Raw genomic sequence first — 19,130 nt, forward strand, 5'->3', positions numbered from 1 at the left:
TGTCTATGGCATTTTGCTATGGCAGTCCAAGTTAATACAGGTATATTTTCAACGTTAAATACATAATGGAAAATGATTCTAAGTTTTTATTTTGCTAAGTTCATCAGGCCCATACAAATTCATGGTTGTGCACAGTACTCAAAGGCTGCAAGGTATGTCAGAATAAGTTATGGTTAGACAGACATTACATTCCTGCCTACAGTGTAATTTCTTTTTCTTATTTTTCAAAAAGCTGCTTGGAACAGTTCTAGTTAGTTAACCATGGTGAGACAGACATTACACTCATGTCTACAATATGCTGTAAGTCATAACTTAAGGATTCTTACCTTTTGTATCTGCCTGAAACTGTTCTAGATGGCTCCTGTGAAGTAAAAATAATGACACATCAGTTTGGGTGTGTGTGCAAGCATACAATTCCAGATTATATAAAACAGTTGGTAGAGAATATCTAATTTTGAAAGAAACTAATTTGGAACACTTAACCATTACTTCTAAAAATTCACATTGCTGATCAAACAAAACAAGACCCCACATCTGATTTGTCAGATGAAACCAATCACTTTTTTCAAATTATATTTTTAATTTGGAAGTATTTTAAAAGCTCAGAAAATGGACAAAAGGAGTATCATTTATCAACCAGCAGCTTCAAATATTTTTAGTCAATGAACACTGAAAAAATGCATGATTATAATCCCCTCCCGTCTGTTTTATGCCCTCAATTTTATAAAAAGATCCAATTCACCACATATATAATTATTGCTTATTTTTAAAGACAGCTAAAAATTAAAAATGAGAGTATTTTTCATGCTGATTCTAAACTACCAAAAAAAAAAAAAAAAAAAAAAAAGATTGCTAAAAAGTTAACATTAACCATTGAGGTGAAAAAATTATTTCCCTGCAACTAACTGGACAGTCATTTCTCTGTTCAGTCTTTTAACAGCCCAGGTCTTTGGGCTTTGGAGGTCTTTTAACCTCCAAATATGAAGTGTGATCAAATAATATGTAAGTGTTTAAATTTTTAAAAATTTATTACAGTAGAAGACATATTGCCATTAATCCCCCTCAAAATACTTCCGCTCACTTAGAACACCTCCCATTGTTCCTTCCACTTTCTAAAGCAGTCTGGAAGTCTTCTTTCGTGAGTGTCATTAGTTGTGCTATCGTGGCTGCCTCAATGAACTTAATCAATTCAAAACATTTACCTTTCATGGTCATTTTATTTTGACTTTGGGGAAGAGCCAGAAGTCACACGGTGCCAGATCCAGTGAATAAGGTGGATGAGGACACACCATAATGTTTCCATTCGACAGAAATTGCCATATACCAGAAGCGATATGTGACATGGAGCTTTTCATTATGATCAAGAAATACTGTGAATGCTGCTGCCGAGTGCCATCCAACTGAAAGGCAGGGACCTTCAAAACGGGAAGGAACGAATCAAATCTTAGGAACAGTGTGTGACAAGTTTCAACTTGTTTGGTGCAGTCAGTCGGGTGTGAGCTAGGGTTAGAGAAGGTGTGTTTTATAGTGTGCCGTAAATCATGGATCACGCACAAGACATTAACGTGAAACTGGCAAACAGTTTCACCTCCATTATGACAATGCTCCGTGTCACACATCATTTCTGGTTTGGCAATTTCTGTCAAATAAAAACATTACAGTGTGTCCTCATCCACCTTGTTCACTGGATCTGGTACCGTGCAACTTCTGGCTCTTCCCCAAAGTCAAAATGATTCAGGACATCGAGGCAGCCAGGACAGCGCAACTAAAGACACTCACGAAAGAGGACTTCCAGAACTGCTTCAGAAAGTAGCAAGAATGATGGGATAATAAATATGTTCGAAGGGAGGGGGAGTATTTTCAGGGGGATTAATGGCAAAGTGTATTTTAATATTTTTTTTTATTTAAACATTCATTGTATTGTTTGATCACACCTTGTATTTTTACAGTTTCATTTTAATAAAACTGGTCAAAATTAAATGGTGAGTCTTTTTAAAAATGGCCATAACTCTTTTTTCTAGTTACTCACTAAACATCTCCAAGAGAGATCCTACAATTAAGGAATTTCTGATATGGTTAAAATCAGAGAATAAGCTTCCTTTAGAAGATGACCAGATTCCAAACTGAAACAGCAACTACTGACTGCACGGGGGCATTAAGGACACAGCAAAGTGGGGAAACAGTAGAGCAAACCATCCGGTTAAGAGAAAGATTTAGATCCAAGTTCCAACCCCAAAGGCTACTCTGTAGCTGTGGGATCATAGGTAAATTATTTAACTTTTATCAGTCTCAGTTTCCTCATCTCTAAAACAGGAATAACAACAACGTCTATTTTATTGGGTTGTTTTGGAAATTAAGTGAGTAAAACAATTAGCACAACTCCTTTGAAATTAACCAACTGCAGGAAGTCACCAGGTGACAGGATATCAAAATATCCACGTGTGTGGGCTTGACCCCTCAAGCAGGATTACCTCTGGGGAAGCCATGCTTTGAAAGTTGGTTCAAAGACATTTTAACCCTCCCTGGGCATCAGCTGTTCTTACAGCAGGGACAGTGACAAAAGCCTAGCAAATAAACTTTAGAGAGTTTCTTATCTGCCTGTCATTAAAATGGTGCCCCTAAAGATGAGGCAGATGAATCTTTGTACTTTGTATACCAAACGTGTAAAATAGATCTCCTATTTATAAAAATATGAAATCTCTAGTGAATAACAACAAAGAACATACTTTATAAAATCTAGTTTGTGAATTATTTTTGAAAGCATAATAACTGGATTAAAACGATTAATTACTGGTCACTTAGATACGTAAAGCAGATTTTTTAATCTACATTTCTTATTCAAGATATGCCCAGTTTTCTCTTTTTGGCATGAGTATAGAGATCACTTTAAATTCCATCTGTATCTGTCGATTTTGAAAACACATGGGAAGCAGGTAACCACCCCTTAGATTTGATGTTTCTACACATTAAAACAAAATTCTATACAAATATACACTTTACCTTAGATTTGCTAACTAGAAGCCTCTATATTTCTGTGGCCACAAATATTCCCCAAAAAAGGATGACAAATTAATAATTACTGTAACTGTTAAAGTTAGCATATGGTTAAAATCAGAAATGTGGGGGGAAAAGGAAGAATGCCAGTTATCACTGAAACTGCTTATAAAAAACACAACTGCTAAGACTGATACTGGTCTTAAAAGTTTCAAAGACTATGTATTTAGACCATCCAATAACTCCAAAGTCTGTTATACAACTGATATTAAATATACTTTTCCTGAAATAATCTTCCTTGCAATGATGGTTTATATTACTAAAGGGAGGGGTAAAGACCTATGTAGAGCTTAGAAAATGTTGGCAGAGCACAAACTGTTTTGTGTAAGTTTAAACAAAACATTCTGCTGTATGTAAGCTGAGAATGGTCAAGAAGGAAATCCCATGAGCATTGTCTTCACAGGTATACTGGCTGACCAGAACCTACCAAGTATAAACAAATATAAAAGCATATATGATGCAAGATCAGACAAATACAGACCCAACAGAATACAGCAAAACAGTAGCTAAGGTAGTCAAATAAACGAATTAGCAACAAAACCATAGCCAGCACTCAGTAAAATTAAGGCATAACGTGTAGCTGACCCTCAAGACTAAGTTAAAATATCTACACTACACTGGGGTACACAACATAGCAAGATAGATTGAAGATGAGTGTAGAACAAAATATCTGTAAGTATAATTGATAAAATAACTAAGAAAATACAAAATAAAACAAGAACTTTATCAAATTAACAAAAATTTAAAAAGGAAGAACTCATCATTTCCCTTCCTTTCCTGAACGATTCTGTCCTAAAGCCATTAGGTGGGACAGAGCAAGGTGGTAGGGAAACACAGTGGCCTGAGCGGGGTACCGGAACCCTACATGAAGAAGAGTGCTTGGCATAGAGAATCAGAGTCCACACATATGGAGCAGAGTGTCCATACAGCAGGCGGGACTTGCCTGGCCTGAGAAATCAGAGACTGAGCAGAGTAAGGAGTGTGTCTACAAAGCAGGAAAGAGATGGCAGTTTATCAGTCCTGAGGTAAGGTCAGAAAGGGAGTCACATAAAGCAACGTCAATAGCCCCAAGCAGGGTGTGATGGTCATCCATTCAAAAGGGTGGCCCAGAGTAGGGTTTCAGATCCCCAGAAGGGTAAAGACAATGCACCCTGAAAGAGGTGGTCTGGCAAGGGGAATTCACAGCCTGTGCAGGGTGCAGAGAACAGCTCCACAGAGGGATGACCAGGGGTGACGTGCCAGTGCCCTAACAGGATAGAGTGTCCACAGAGTGGTAGCCTAGCCTGGCAGTGTCCAAACCTAATCAGGTTGATGAGGGGTCCCCAATGAACAGCAATCCAGCATGAGGTCTCAGAGTCAGAGCAGGAACAAAGAAAGACCCTTGGGGCGATAGAGGAGCCTGCCCCAGGATGGCAGAAGCTAGGCGGTGTAAGAAGGGAATCCACAGACAGGAAGTCACACACACGGCAAACAGGGTAAGGGGAACATCCTGCAGCGTCACAAGGGAGGCCTAAGCCTGCAGACAGTGAGGAGTGTTCACACACGGGGAGAGCCAACATGGGAAGTCAGAGGGTGGAAGTGTGGGGAAGGTGTGGTCATGGGACACAGGTCACATACAGGGGAACTGAACGAATAAGAAAACATGTTAAGGGTAACAGGAAATAGCTTTCTCTACATCACAAAACGGAGTTACAAGTACCAGAATAAACCCTGTAACATTAATTAGAATTGGAGGTAATGATATAAATTAGTTTCAGTATCTACCTAGATAGATGGATGTACCCAGGTAGATAGGTAGGCAGGCAGCAGACATGGGGTGTGTGTGTGTGTGTGTGTGTGTGTGTGTGTGTGTGTGTGTGGTGTGTGTGTGTGTACACATACGTACACACATATATAGATATGCATTTTGTAGGTCTGCACATGGAGAGGAACTAGGAATGGTGCTCTCTCAGTAACATGAATTTACCTACAGCCCAGATCTTGGCTTCCAAATACCATTTTCCTGTAAGAGGAATCATGCTTCCTTAGAGAAATGGCTGCTTCCAAGGAAAAGTTAGAGGAGTAAGAAAGTGAAAGATGAGCCTGTATAACATCTTATTATGCCAGAACAAGGAAATATTACAAGACTGATGAAGACGTGGCAAAAGATATGAAAGCTTCGAGGGGCTCCCACTGGTTAATCTGGGATAATTTAAACGTCATAATAAACAATGACGCTATGGTAGGCAGAATAATGACATCAGAGACGCCCACATCCTAATCCTTAACACCTCCGAACACCTTAGGTTACATGGCAAAGGGAAATTAAGGTTGCTAATCATCGATCCTAAATTGGGAGATTATCCTGGGTTATTTGATGGGCCCAATGTAATCAGAAGGGTCATTAAAAGCGGAAGAGAGAGGCAAACAAAGGTCAGAGGGAGCTATGACTAAGAAGAAAGGTCAGAATGACATGATGGAATAAGGACTCTTATTGCTGGCTCTGCAGGAGGAAAGGGTCCATTAGCCAAAGAATAGGGTAGCTGGTAGGAGCTGGCAAGGAAACTGTTTCTCCCCTAGCGCCTCCAAAAAGGAAGGCAGCCCTGATTTGAGCCTATGGTTTCAGTTGTTGATTTTAGCACAATGAGGCCCATGTATGACTCATGATCAAATCCTACAGTGAATGTTTCAATTAAAAAAAAAAACTGTTACAGTAAAAGACACATTGCCATTAATCCACCTCAAAATACTCTCACTCCTTCAAACACACTTATCCCATCGTTCTTGCCACTTTCTGAAGCAGTTCTGGAAGTCTTCCTTCGTGAGTGTCTTTAGTTGGGCTGTTGTGGCTGCCTCCATGTCCTGAATCAATTCAAGAAGTTTGCCTTTCATGGTCATTTTGACTTTGAGGAAGAGCCAGAAGCCAAATGGTGCCAGATCGGGTGAAGAAAGTGAACGAGGACACACCGTCATGTTTTTATTTGACAGAAATTGCCGTACCAGAAGCAACGTGTGACAAGGAGCCTTTCTGTTGTGATCACAAAATACAGTGAATGCTGCTGCCCAGTGCGATCCAACGAAAAGGCAGGGATCTTCAACATGGGAAGCAGTGTGTCGAACTTTAGTAACAGTGTGTGACAAGTTTCAACTTGTTCAGTGCTGTCAGTCTTGTGTGAACTACACCAGAGAAGGTTGAGAAAGGGTGTGTTTTAAAGTGTGCCATAAATCATCTTCCATCACGACAACGCCCCGTGTCACACCTCACTTCTGGTATATGGCAATTTCTGTCAAATAAAAACATTATGGTGTGTCCTCATCCACCTTATTCACTGGATCTGACCATGTGACTTCTGGCTCTTCCCCAAAGTCAAAATGATTCAGGACATTGAGGCAGCCACAACAGCACAACTAAAGACACTCACGAAAGAGGACTTCCAGAACTGCTTCAGAAAGTGGCAAGAATGATGGGGTGAGTGTGTTCAAAACGAGGGGGAGTGTCTTGAAAGGGGATTAATGAAAATTATTGCCTTTTACTGTAATAAATTTTTTTTACTTAAACATTCACCATATTGTTTGATCACACCTTGTAGGACTTCCAACTTACAGAACTGTTAAGATGATGAATTTGTGTTGTTTTAAGATACCAGGTTTGTGGTAATTTGTCACAGCAGCAATAAAAAACGAATATAGATGGTAACAGGTTATAACCTATCAGATAAACTAGGTCATAGTGAGTTGATACAAATATATAGATATAACTAGATATATGATAGATAAGCGGATAGAGACAGAAAGATTGATGGGGATTAAGAGATCTACATGGTTCAAAGCACTTATCCACAAAATACTTCTTGAGGAAGGGGCAGTGAAGCCGGGCAAACACCACCCTAATCACTCGACCAAAGTGCTCGCCATCAGCAATAGAACAAACTAAAATCAAGCGCCTCCTGATAGGATACGCAATGAGAACATACATCAGGTCTGTAATATTCTTGACTAAGACATATCATCTGAATCTAATTATAAGTAAACCTTAGATAACCCAAATTGAAGGACATATCATAAAATTACTGACATATAGTCTTTAAAAGAGTTAAAATTAAGAAAGACTGGAACTATTCCAGACTGAAAGAAACTAAAGAGATATGGCAACTAATGCAATACATAACTCTGAATTAGACTGTTTTGCTGTAATTTAAAACATGATTGGGAAAATTGGCAAAACTTGAATAAGGTCTAAATGGTAAGAATGTGTCAATTTTAATTTCCTATTTTTAAGAGCTGTGTTGTGGTTATGTAGAAAACACACAGTAAAGTATTGGGTTAACAGGGCATCAGGTTAGCAACTTAAACAATTTAGGAAGGAAAGTTCTCTGTATAGGACTTGCAACTTTTCAGCAAGCTTGAGATTGTTTTTAAAAGATAAATCAACAAATCAAATAAAAAGAGGAACATAAAACTCACAAAATGCCAAAGATTATATAAACTGACAAACCTTTTTCCATAAGTAATTTAGGCAATATGTGTCAGAAATGCTTACGATGTTTTGTTTTTTGGCCCAGTAAGTTTATCTCTGGAAATATGGCCAAAGAAAATAATTCAAACACAAAAATTTTAATCTACACAGATGTTAATTCTAGTATTATTCACAATAGTAAAAAACTTTAACCACTGAGACTTTCCATTAATGGGAAATTTAAGTATTATACACATCAAAAAAGAAAATTCTATCCCACTGAAAATAATACACAAAGAGTTTTAAATAACATGAAAAAATGTTCATGTTGCAACACTTACAAAGAACATTTTGGAAATACCATCAAAATTACAAATGCACATTCCTTTTCACCCAGAAATTCCAGAGCTAGGATTTTATCCTACTGTACACACATATATACGGAACAACATACTGAAACACCACTACATTATTTGTATTAGAGAAAAATTTTATGCTTAAATGACCATCAACAGAAATTAGTTAGAAAAATTATGTACATCTATAAAATAGAATACACTGCCTTTGCAAAAAATAATAGGGAAGCTCCTTACATATTATTACGAAGACTCTCCACAATAAGTGAAAAGAGCAAGATGCAAAAAAGAGTGTTTATATATAAGGAATCTATGTACAGACATATAGATACATACATATATAAATTTGTTTATGGACTACCTCTGGAAAGATATGCAAGAAAAAAAATCACTAGTTGCCTTCAAGGAAGGTAACCATGCAGCTAAGGGAGATTTTTTTTTTTAACCATATGTGCTTTTATATTTTTGATTTTGTTATCCTGTGACTATACATTTCTTTGGTAATAAATTAAGTTAAAGTTTAAAATTTAATAAATAGTTCATAAAAATACAGAGTAAAGAAATAGACCAAACTACGTAATTGTCCCTTTCTTCTTTACATTTTTATTATTTTTCCAATTTTCCATTGATCATGTATTATTTAATCAGAGAATATATAAAAATTTTATCTAGATTATCTAGAAAACATGGTTATGTGTAAAATCATAGCTAAAAAATAAGAAACCTTTTTAAATTATCATTTTTTTATTAAATTATTTGAAAAATGTCAAACAGAAACTTAAAAATATGCTAACCTTTCCCAAAGCATACTGTTTTTTCAAATTCATATTTCCATTTGATCCTTCATTTTTAAAGAGCTATTTCACTGAATGACTCAGATTCACAGATAATGCTAAGAAACGAAGTCTTTCTTTCTGCCCTATTAAAAAAGTCTTAAATCAACTAAACATGCCAATATTTTCTCTCTCTCTGTTTTCTTTTTTGAAGTTGGAGTTGTAAATAAATAGCTATCCTACATGAGTAAAAGCCTACATGAATTTAGGCAGTAACTCAGAGAGAGTCAACTATGTAGACAGAGGGATTCCTCTTCCCACCACAACTTCAATGAGACAATCTGGGACCCATGAAAGCGTTTTAGCCGCACTTTCATCCTAGGCACATAGCCTGGCAAAACAGACACTTGGTGCCAAGGTAAAAAATGAGTCACAATCCTAATTGCTAATGTAACAAATAAGTAAACAAAAATGAAAGAAATACAGAGTGGCCTTAGAAAGAGATTAGAAAAGCTACAGGAAGGAAGCGAACTGGATGAGGCAAAAATCACCTCACAGAGCCCAGATCAGCTGAGGCTCTTCCATATCTGGGTATATATTTGGGAATAAGCCATGTATCCTAACACAAGGCTCCCCAGCTTTGACTGGGTAAAGGCTTCATTCGACAGAAAGAAATCAGTCCTCCTTCTAAAAGCTGCTGCCTGATGTTATTTGAGTATCCCAGAGTACCTGGTATAACCAAGAATTAAACAGGTCTAGAGTCTTCATTAAAATGATATATTGTCTCTATCGTAATAAATTAAGCCTGTATCTTCAACTGGAACAGACCCAGATTTAATTTCAACTTTGTCAGACAAAGGATACAAAGACATTTTAGATTCTGAACAGTCATACAGATGCTGAAACATTGCTTGTTAGCTTATTCCATGTTATTTATAATAGGTACCTAGATAACTATTAGGTATCTAGGACAAGGTACAACTTGTCCTAGAAGTAGCAACTTGGCTACAGGAGAAAAGATAAACCTGCATCACTCAACAATTCTTGTCAATATCATCTGCCTCAAAGAGCAGAGGAGAAAGAAGTTTCACATCTGTATTTCCAAACCACTTTAAAATAATTTGCCTCTCTCTGCCAAATGCCTTTTATCATAACCTTGCAAATTAATATACAAGTTTATATTTCATTTTTTTCATCAATAAAATGGGGAGACGTGTGTACTACTTGGAAACTCCTTTTAAAGTGGTATCTTAATAAAATTCATTAAAAAGTCAAAACTGTAACTCTAAAAAGACAACACAGTAGCTTAAGATCTCAAAATGTCATCAAATTAAGATTAGATTACATCAAGATCACGCCCAAATTACTGTTTATATTAAATGATTCTGCAGAGTGATTTGCTTTATACTGAGGTATCCAAAGACCATCCACTCCCAATTTTATGTGCCACAAGAACTCAAAATAACAGCTAATTAAAACTGAGTTAAATTTTACTTTAAAAAAGTATCTTATAATTACACAGAAATGTAGATGTTTCTGGGAATTCACAATTTTGTGTTTTATTATTATGTTTAAACATTTGACTTTATAGAAACCTGTTGTTCAACTCCTTATTTGCTACGTAATTCTAATTCAAGTATCAACCTAGATCAGAACCTTAAACTTACTGATTTTTACTTTTTTAAAAGCAAAGAGGTAATTATTTTTCTTGGTTGTTTTTACAATTGATACTGTTTATACCTGCTTATTAGTTAAACAGCAAACATTCACTGATCAGGAAATAAAGACCAAACACTGCTTAAGGCAAAAAAGTATTTGGATGTAAGGAATATTGGTAGTTAAACCCATTGAAAATACTTAAGTGGAGCCGATGCTACCAAAATGAGACTAGAAAAATTATTAGTAGTAACTTAAAAATTATCATTAAAATGGCTGGTGACATCCTGGTATTTTTAAATGCTCACCTGTAGCAGATAGGAACTGCCTGGATCTAATAAGCTGACAGCTTCATTCTGCATCGTGTTCTGTTGTGTAATTGCATCTTCTCGTTTCCGCTCTTTCTGTCCTGCTTCATCATCTTCATATTCATCTAAGCACTGAAAGAAATGATAATTACCATTTTATTTCCATATAATACTAATGGAATGTTTTAATAGTATGTGAAGATACATTTGGTATCACTAAAGAAATATTTGTGCTTTCAGAAACTAATTTACACAATAGAGGTGGTTCCTTTCAGCAATATGTACATTTAATTCCTGTAAATTAAATTATCTGCTTAATGCCCATAGCCACACCCCTGCCGACATATCTTTTCGCAGGGTTCGCTTACAGGTAAGGTTCACTCATTCTTTATCATTCATTCAAGAAGTAAACAAACAGACTATGTCTACCTTAAACAAAGCACTTTTGGAGGATAACAAAAGATACATCACAGACACGGAATTTATAGTCTAGCGGGAAGAGATATAGGATAAAGGCCACCGTCTAGTTTAGTAGTACATGTGAGTATATACAGAAGGAGTTTTTTCACCTAGAGAGTACATCTTCTACAAAGACTCTGTAGAAGAGCTTATAATTTCAAGGATGGGTATAACTGGGAACTGCAAAGAAATTTGGATGGTGGGAAGAGCACAGGGAAAATCTTACAGAAAAGGGTGTTTAAAAGGGTGCTAAAAAGCTGAATCAATACCAGCATTACCTATCTCCACTTTTTACATGAAAAAGAAAAAAACAGAAAAGAAACAAAACTCTATCCATTACACCCACTGTCAAATGGGTTACCTATTTCTAACAACTGAACACATTCCCAACCAATACACTGCCCTACAGGGTTCTGTGAGGGACATAAATAAATAACGCCTCTGCAGGCACCCGGCAACCACTAAGACACTGACCAAAGCACAGAATGGCAGGAGGGATGACAGAACTTACAAACTGTACGAAAAAAACAAAAGACTGAGGCCACTGTGCAAACCAAAAAGGGTCACTGTAGCATCTGGAATAGGAGGGTCATAGCAGATAAGTAGCACCATCAAAGACACACGGTCCACCATGGGGCATATGGAAGAAAGCATCTGTCTGACACGGAATCTTAAATTAGGATGATGTGGAGAGGAAGTCAAGGGAAAGAACCGAAGGGGTGAGTTCAAGAAACCAGCAGGCTGAGATTCTAGAGAATGTTCAGGGTCCTCTCCTGTCATGAAACTGCGTGTACCGGTGTCAGCTAGCCCGAGTCATGGAACCCTGTGGGAAGTGGGGCTTGGGTAACTGGTACAAGAAAAATGAGGAGGCTGTGGTGACTGCCATTGCTGTGAGTAATAAACTGTCCTTGACTGCGACCCAGGAAACTAGGGTCTTCTTCCAGGATCCGTGAAACTACAGCGGATTAACATGTTAGACTGCAGGCAAGAGAGGGTCTCCGACCCTTCACAGTTTTTGACAAAGGTGAGGACTGCAAAGGCATAAGCTCTGATCGCAAAGAAATACAAATAATAAGTAGCCTTGAGAAGCCTGTCACTGCATAACCCAAAAAGACGTTATAGTGCTACAATTCCCTGTAAATAAAAATGATCAAAATATATTTTGGGGGAAAAAACCTGTATACAGCAATTCACAGCACAGATTAATAGGGACAAGGACCAAAAGTGGAGCGACTAGTTAAACGACATAGTAGGCAATTTGATCCTATGAAAAATGATATATCCTAGGTAGAAAACAGAATCAAGAAATCTAGTAAAGCATATCCAAAGTTTACGAAATTAGTCCTGATTAGAAAAAGAATCTCTCTTAGGACTTTTTAAAAATTTTTCTCAAACCAATAGAGTATCATGTTTAATGGTAAAATATCAATGAAATTTAAAGCAAAATAATATTTAAGACATTGATGTTCACTATCAATATGGTTGTTGAAATCACTCTGGAAGGGCTGGCTGATAAAACTAGGTAAGAAAAATAAGAGATTTCAGCATTAGAAAGAAGGCAAAATTCCATCATTTCAGATGATATGATATTGTCAAGGAAATAAACTAAAAATATTTTAGAATTATTAGAGTTCCTTAAGATGGTTTTTCAATAAGTATGGAAAAATAAATAGCTTCCCAAAGTAACATCAATGGCCAGTTAGCTTATTTAACAGTAACCATAAATGTAAATCCAAAACCTTTATTAAAAAACTATAAAACTTTACTGAAAAATATAAATTAAAACCTATTCTTAAATTGAGAAAAAATACTTCGATGGTGTCAATGATCTGTAAATCAATTTATAAACTGAATAAAAATGCCAATCGAAATCTTAAGGGAATTTATTTTGGAAAGTAGGGGTGGATCACCTGGACAAATAAATACCTAAGACAACCAGAAAAATTACTTTAAAAAAAAGTTATGGTAGAGCACTTACTCTGGTTAACATTTGAATGTATAAAACCACAATAATGAGAACTGTATGGCAGAGGTCCTAGAACAGCAAAGAGAATTTTTTAAAAGCAAGTCTTCAATAGATAGTACTGAGACAAGAGTCAACTATTGAATGTACTACGGGGGCTGAGAAACAAGAGTACAAGACCTAGAAAGAACAAAGAGCAGTCTCAGCGCTAGTCTTACTCTGAAAGCAATCACCCCTCATTTCCCAGTACCCGGGCTGCAAAAACCCGACCGTAGGATGGAACGTCAGTGGCATACTAGAATTCTTAACTCAGAGTAGTATAGACAGGAAGCACAAGTTGAGGCAGGTAGCCATGAACTCCCCGAGCACTGGGATGTTACTTCTTTGTTTTCATTTCCTGAGATCCAGGCCTTCTTCAACACCAACCTTCCCTCCTCCTACTCCCTCAATACATGTAGATGTAGACTCCTTCATGCCAGCACATTAAAAGAAAGACCAAAAACAAAAACAAAACAAAAAAAAACTCTTCAGTAAATGTTTTATAAATGAATGAATGAGTTACCAAGATGAGACAAATCAGGGAGACAGACTGTGGCACGCCAAGTTAAAACTGAATGCTCTTTTCCATGGCAACACCATTAGCCACTGACGTGGGATCTTTTCATCACACATACTACCTCTGTTGAGTGTGTGTGCATCTTACATTCCAGCAAGTGTTTAGAATACGGATTACTTGATGAATCACAACTTCCCTTCTCAGTTCTTCTAGCAACCAGTACAGTTCTTTTAACAAGCATCCTCCAAATTCTACAAGCTATCTTACGTAACTGTGATAAACACACACAGATGAACAATTTGGTAGAAATGGTGAGAAATGAGAAAAGAATGAAAGCAAAAAAGAACTGAGTTAATGGACAAAGGTGAGTAAAGATATTTTCTACTGCTATTTATTGTAAAGATTAATAATTCTCTTAAGCACATAGTTGACTGGTATCCTTAAGAGAGAGTTGTTTTTAGTTAAGTGCTAGCAAAAGAGAACCAAAAAGAACCCTAAATATTTTTCAAAGTTTAGTTCTATGAATTATAAGCTTTTTATCTCGGAGGGGAACAGATGAAAAAAATAGATGCTGATTTTACATTATACTTATATCAATAATGTGAAACTGAATCCCCTCTTCCCAGCTCTCATTTCTAGATAAATGTAAACATGTAAAAGTTATTCTCTCATTTTATATCCATTAGAAAGTTTCATGAGAACAGGTTTAATGATTATTTGAAACTGAAATTAAAAAGCCAAATTTGCGCCAGCCCGGTGGCTCAGGTGGTTAGAGCTCGCAAGTTCCTAACTCCAAAAGCTGCTGGATCGATTCCCACATGGGCCAGTGGGTTATCACCACAAGGTTGCCAGTTCAATTCCTCGCAAGGGATGGTGGGCTCCGCCCCCTGCAACTACAGATTGAACACGGAACCTTGAGCTGAGCTGCCACTGAGCTCCCGGATGGCTCAGTTGGTTGGAGGGCATCCTCTCAACCACAAGGTTGCCGGTTCAACTCCCGCCAGGGATGGTGGGCTGCGCCCCCTGCAACTGGACCTGGAGCTGAGCTGCGCCCTCCACAACTAAGACTGAAAGAACAACAACTTGAAGCTGAATGGCACCCTCCACAACTAAGATTGAAAGACAATTTGACTTGGAATAAAGTCCTGGAAGTAAACACTGTTCCCCAATAAAGTCCTGTTCCCCTTCCCCATTAAAATCTTAAAAAAAAAAAAAAAAAAGAAAAAAAGTCAGATTTTATGAAATAACATCTTTTAAACAGATGATAATAAGCATCATTAAATCTCATCAAGCTCTTTGCTTTTCCCAAAACTGAATTTTAGAGCGTTAAATGTTTTAGTAAATAAATCCCCTGAACAAAAAAGAAACATGTATGATTTTCATTGGTAATAACAAATTACTGAGGTTGAAAAAAAGAGAAGCTAAAACATGTTCTTAAAAAATTACTCATTATCATTGCTACAGATCTGACAAAATAACCCAATAAAAAGGATATTAGGGTATCTTCATAAAATTTTAATCAATTAGGATTCAAAAAACTCTTTAAGTAACAGGAATAGGACAGGACTCAAAAAAACTAACTCATAGGAATAGGATAGAAAACTTAGAAAGATCCAAATATATAGACAAATTGAGTTTACAATAAAAGTGGAAATTCACATCAGTAGGAAAAGACAGATTTTTAAAATATGTGGTTTGGGAATAACTGGATAGCTGTGTTAAAAAAATAAAACTGGATTTATTCCACACACCACATACCAAGATAAATTTCAGTGCATTATTAAAACTAAGCAAAAATTTGAAGACACTCCACCAAAGAAAATATAGGAATGGCAAAATAATACGTGAAAAGAGGCTCAATATCACTAGTTATTAAGGAAATGCAAATTAAAACCATAATGGGCTATCACTACATACCTACCGGAACAACTATAATTAAAACCTGACAATACCAAGTGCTAATGAGAATTTAAGACAATTGAATAGCTTCTATATTTCTAACGGGAACTAAAAATGGTACAGCTATACAGGAAAACAGTTTGGCAGTTTCTTATAAATTTAAATACATATACATTTACCATGTGACCCAGCAATTCTACTCCTAGTTATTACCAAGAGAAATGAAAACATGTTCACTTTAAACTTGTACACACACACAAAAAAAAAAAAAATCAGATTTTTTGGTAATAGCCCAAAACTGGAAGTAGTCCAAATGTCCATTACCTGGTAAACAGATTAACAATTACTAGTACCGCCATGCAGCGGAATACTACTCAGTAACAAAATGAATGAATCTCAAAAGCATTATGCTATGTGAAAGACACCAGAAAACGAGGACTATTTACTGCATCAGTCCACATTCATAAAATTCTAGAGAAAGCAAAAATCATACTGACAGAAAACATATCTGTGGTTATGAGGGCGGGCTGACTGGAAAAGGGCAGAAGGGGTGATGGAAATGTTCTATATCCTGATTCTCATGGTGGTTTACCCAGTTGTGTACATTTGCCAAAATGCATCAAATTGCACTCTTAAAACAGTAGCATATTATTGTAGGCAAATGACACTTAATAAATATGACATACAGAAAAAGAAATATAGTGGAGCTAGTGAACAAATGAGTCAAAAAAGAAAAGTCTGAACCTAAATCTGATTAAGCCTCTAAATGCAACTACTAATTATAGGAAATAGAGAGGACAGAAGAACATGGAGACATGGAGATGTAATCATGAAAATCCAGATTTGGGAAATGCTAAGCAGGGGTTGGAAAACTGCAAAAGACCAACAAGCAAATATTTAAGTCTTCTAGGGCTAGGGTAATCTGATTTTTTAAAAAAGTAACCCTTTAAAAATATAAAAACCATTTTTAGTTCTCCATCATACAGAAACAACCCTCTGCTCACCCCTGTTCTAAAAGACAAATGGCAGGTTTCTACAACTAATAAATCGTGGGGGATGGCGGGGGGGGGGGCGCATAAATCCAAAACTCAAAGGATAAGCATATCAACACCAACATATTTACCTCGTTCTGTGTCCTTATTCAAGGAAACTATTTTAAAAATTACCATTTCAGAGTTTGAACAATGAATATATGATAAAATTAAATCTCAGGAGTTTCATGAGATTAAGAAATTATTTTAAGTTTTTTAGGTATGACAGAGATATTGTCCTTTTGTTTAAAAAATATTCCTTACCTTTTACAGATATATACTGAAATATTTAAGAATGAGATAATGTGCCATCTGAGAATTGCTTCAACATAACACGAGATAGAATGGGTCGTGTGTGGTGGCATAGATAAAACTGGCCAGTTGTTTATTTATTTATTTTTTTAGAAGATTTTTTTATTGGGGAAGGGGAACAGGACTTTATTGAAGAACAGTGTATACTTCCAGGACTTTGTTCCAAGTCAAGTTATTGTCCTTTCAGTCTTAGTTTTGGAGGGCATAGCTCAGTTCCAGGTCCAGTTGCCTTTGCTAGTTGCAGGGCGCGCGCAGCCCACCATCCCTTGCGGGAGTCAAACCGGCAACCTTGTGGTTGAGAGCACGCGCTCCAACCAACTGAGCCATCCGGGAGCTCAGCGGCAGCTCAGCTCAAGGTGCCGTGTTCAATCTTAGTTTCAGGGGGCGCTGCCCACCATGCCTTGCGGGACTCCAGGAATTGAACTGACAACCTTGTGGTTGAGAGCCCATGGCCAGTTGTTAATTTTTGAAGCTGAAGGATGGGGGACTTCATCACACCCATTCTCCTTACTTTTGTATATGACTGAAAATCCCACAAATAATTCAGTTTTAAAAATAATAAAATTTTCACTGACTAAATAACTAGAACTAGATAAATATTTTATTCTAAGGAGCATAACACTTCTGACTTTAGGGAACAAAGTAGTAGAATATGATTTGAAGAAATGGGAAATGTTTAAAATTTGATGTAGATAGAAAAAAAACATAAATGATAGAAAACATACGCATTAAGTATCTTTAGGTTGATTTTTCTTTTTCTTTATAATTGTCTGCAAAGTGTAAGTTAGATTAGAAAAATAAAAGCTAAGAACTCAGATTTTGGAATCAGAGAGACCTAGACTCGAAATTCCAGCCGTCACTTAAAATGGCAATGGAATCTACTATTAACTGAATATTGTCTAGGTGTGTAGGGCACTGTTAAGCACAAACATCTAGTATTTCATATCATTCTCATAAAAACCTTCGGTGGTGTGTAGTACTTTATAGAGAGAAATCTGAGGATTAGAATTAGATAACAAGTTTAAGAGCACAAAGTTATGGAGGGGTGCAGTAAAAACTACTACCTAGCAGTTTAACTATTAACCCTATAAGCAATTTTATAATTGCCAAGAATAACCTACTCATCGAAATCCATTTAGTGCACTGAATTTTTATAAAGAAAAAGAACCAAAAAAGAATAGAAAATATCAGTGAGCACTTTTTTGTAAAATGTTTTTTTCATATTATCTGTGAGTGTCCTGGGTCACTTTGTAGAACACAGAATTACTGGGAGTTGCAGGAAAAAGAGTGGCCATGAATTGGTGAATGTTGTAGCTGGATGACAAGTTATGTAAGGTTCATCTACATTGTAGTTCTGTGTATGTTAACATTTTCACTTTTTTTTTTTTTTAATTTTAAAGGGACTTTCTGACGGAATTCTATCAGGCCTCATTTCCATGTTTACTTAGTCACTGACAGCAAACCAAGCTTTCCCGGGTCTCATCCATCACTGTAGACTCTGATTTCCACATTCCTCTCTCCATTGCCTAATCTGGTTCAATCCTGCATGCCTCCTTTCTAGTCCAAATCATTCCACTGCGCCCCCTGGAATTCCTGATTAACATTTTGTTCTCTTTAGCTGCAAAATGAAATTTAGCTGGCTCCTTGAAAAAGCTTTCCCCTGAACCTCTCTCAACTGGAAGCTATTTATTGTTTAATTTCTCTCCTACGTTAGGGCCTCGTCAAAGGGTTAGTGTCTTTTCTGACTACCTCTCAGGAGCACGTTTCTCCTTTGGCCACAATACTCTAGCCCAACGATTCCCATTCAGTCTACAAGGCATGGAATTCTGTAGAGGAATTTTTGGTCATACCGACGACTAAGGGACCTACTGGTTTATGGACCAGAAGCATGGAATGAGTATCTTGCAATATGAAAAATTAGTCCTCTAAGAAAGAACTGACCCACATCCCATTTGAATTTAAAATGTAATATTGACTAGTCATGCATGTGAAAAATTTATAATTATCTGAACCTAAACACATTTTACCTCTATGAAACATAAGGGTGGGGTGTTTACAGGATTTTAAAACATACATAGATTTTTCCAGGAAGACAACTACCCTAAAGATCCAGGGAATACATACAATATTTCGGTTGTTAGTAATTTATTTTTTTAAAAGCTACTCAATATTTTGGAGGATGTCACTAACAGCAAAACTATTCATGGTATTTGAGTCACTAATAAAGCACACTTTCATCAGTCCAAAAGAAAAGTTTGAAAGTCACTGTAGTATATTTTTACAGCTCTAAGACCTTGCTTGAGGCAATAGACTGTATATCACAATAGC

The 19,130-nt window shown here is 36.6% G+C and overlaps 1 protein-coding gene across 1 annotated transcript in view; it reads right to left on the reverse strand.

Moving 5' to 3' along the window:
• Nucleotides 1–19,130, reverse strand: part of PAWR (pro-apoptotic WT1 regulator) — a 97,693-nt gene that overhangs the window by 20,587 nt on the left and 57,976 nt on the right. Inside the window, exons 2-3 of the mRNA XM_019751255.3 lie at nucleotides 10,583–10,714; nucleotides 327–361 (exon numbers count right to left, since the gene is read on the reverse strand). Coding sequence (XP_019606814.3) covers nucleotides 327–361; nucleotides 10,583–10,714 — 167 coding nt within the window. The remainder of the gene's footprint in view (nucleotides 1–326; nucleotides 362–10,582; nucleotides 10,715–19,130) is intronic.

The sequence above is a fragment of the Rhinolophus sinicus genome, chromosome 1, assembly GCF_057876585.1.
Source record: "Rhinolophus sinicus isolate RSI-liver-muscle chromosome 1, RSI-T2T, whole genome shotgun sequence".
In the NCBI taxonomy this organism is placed as follows: domain Eukaryota; kingdom Metazoa; phylum Chordata; class Mammalia; order Chiroptera; family Rhinolophidae; genus Rhinolophus; species Rhinolophus sinicus.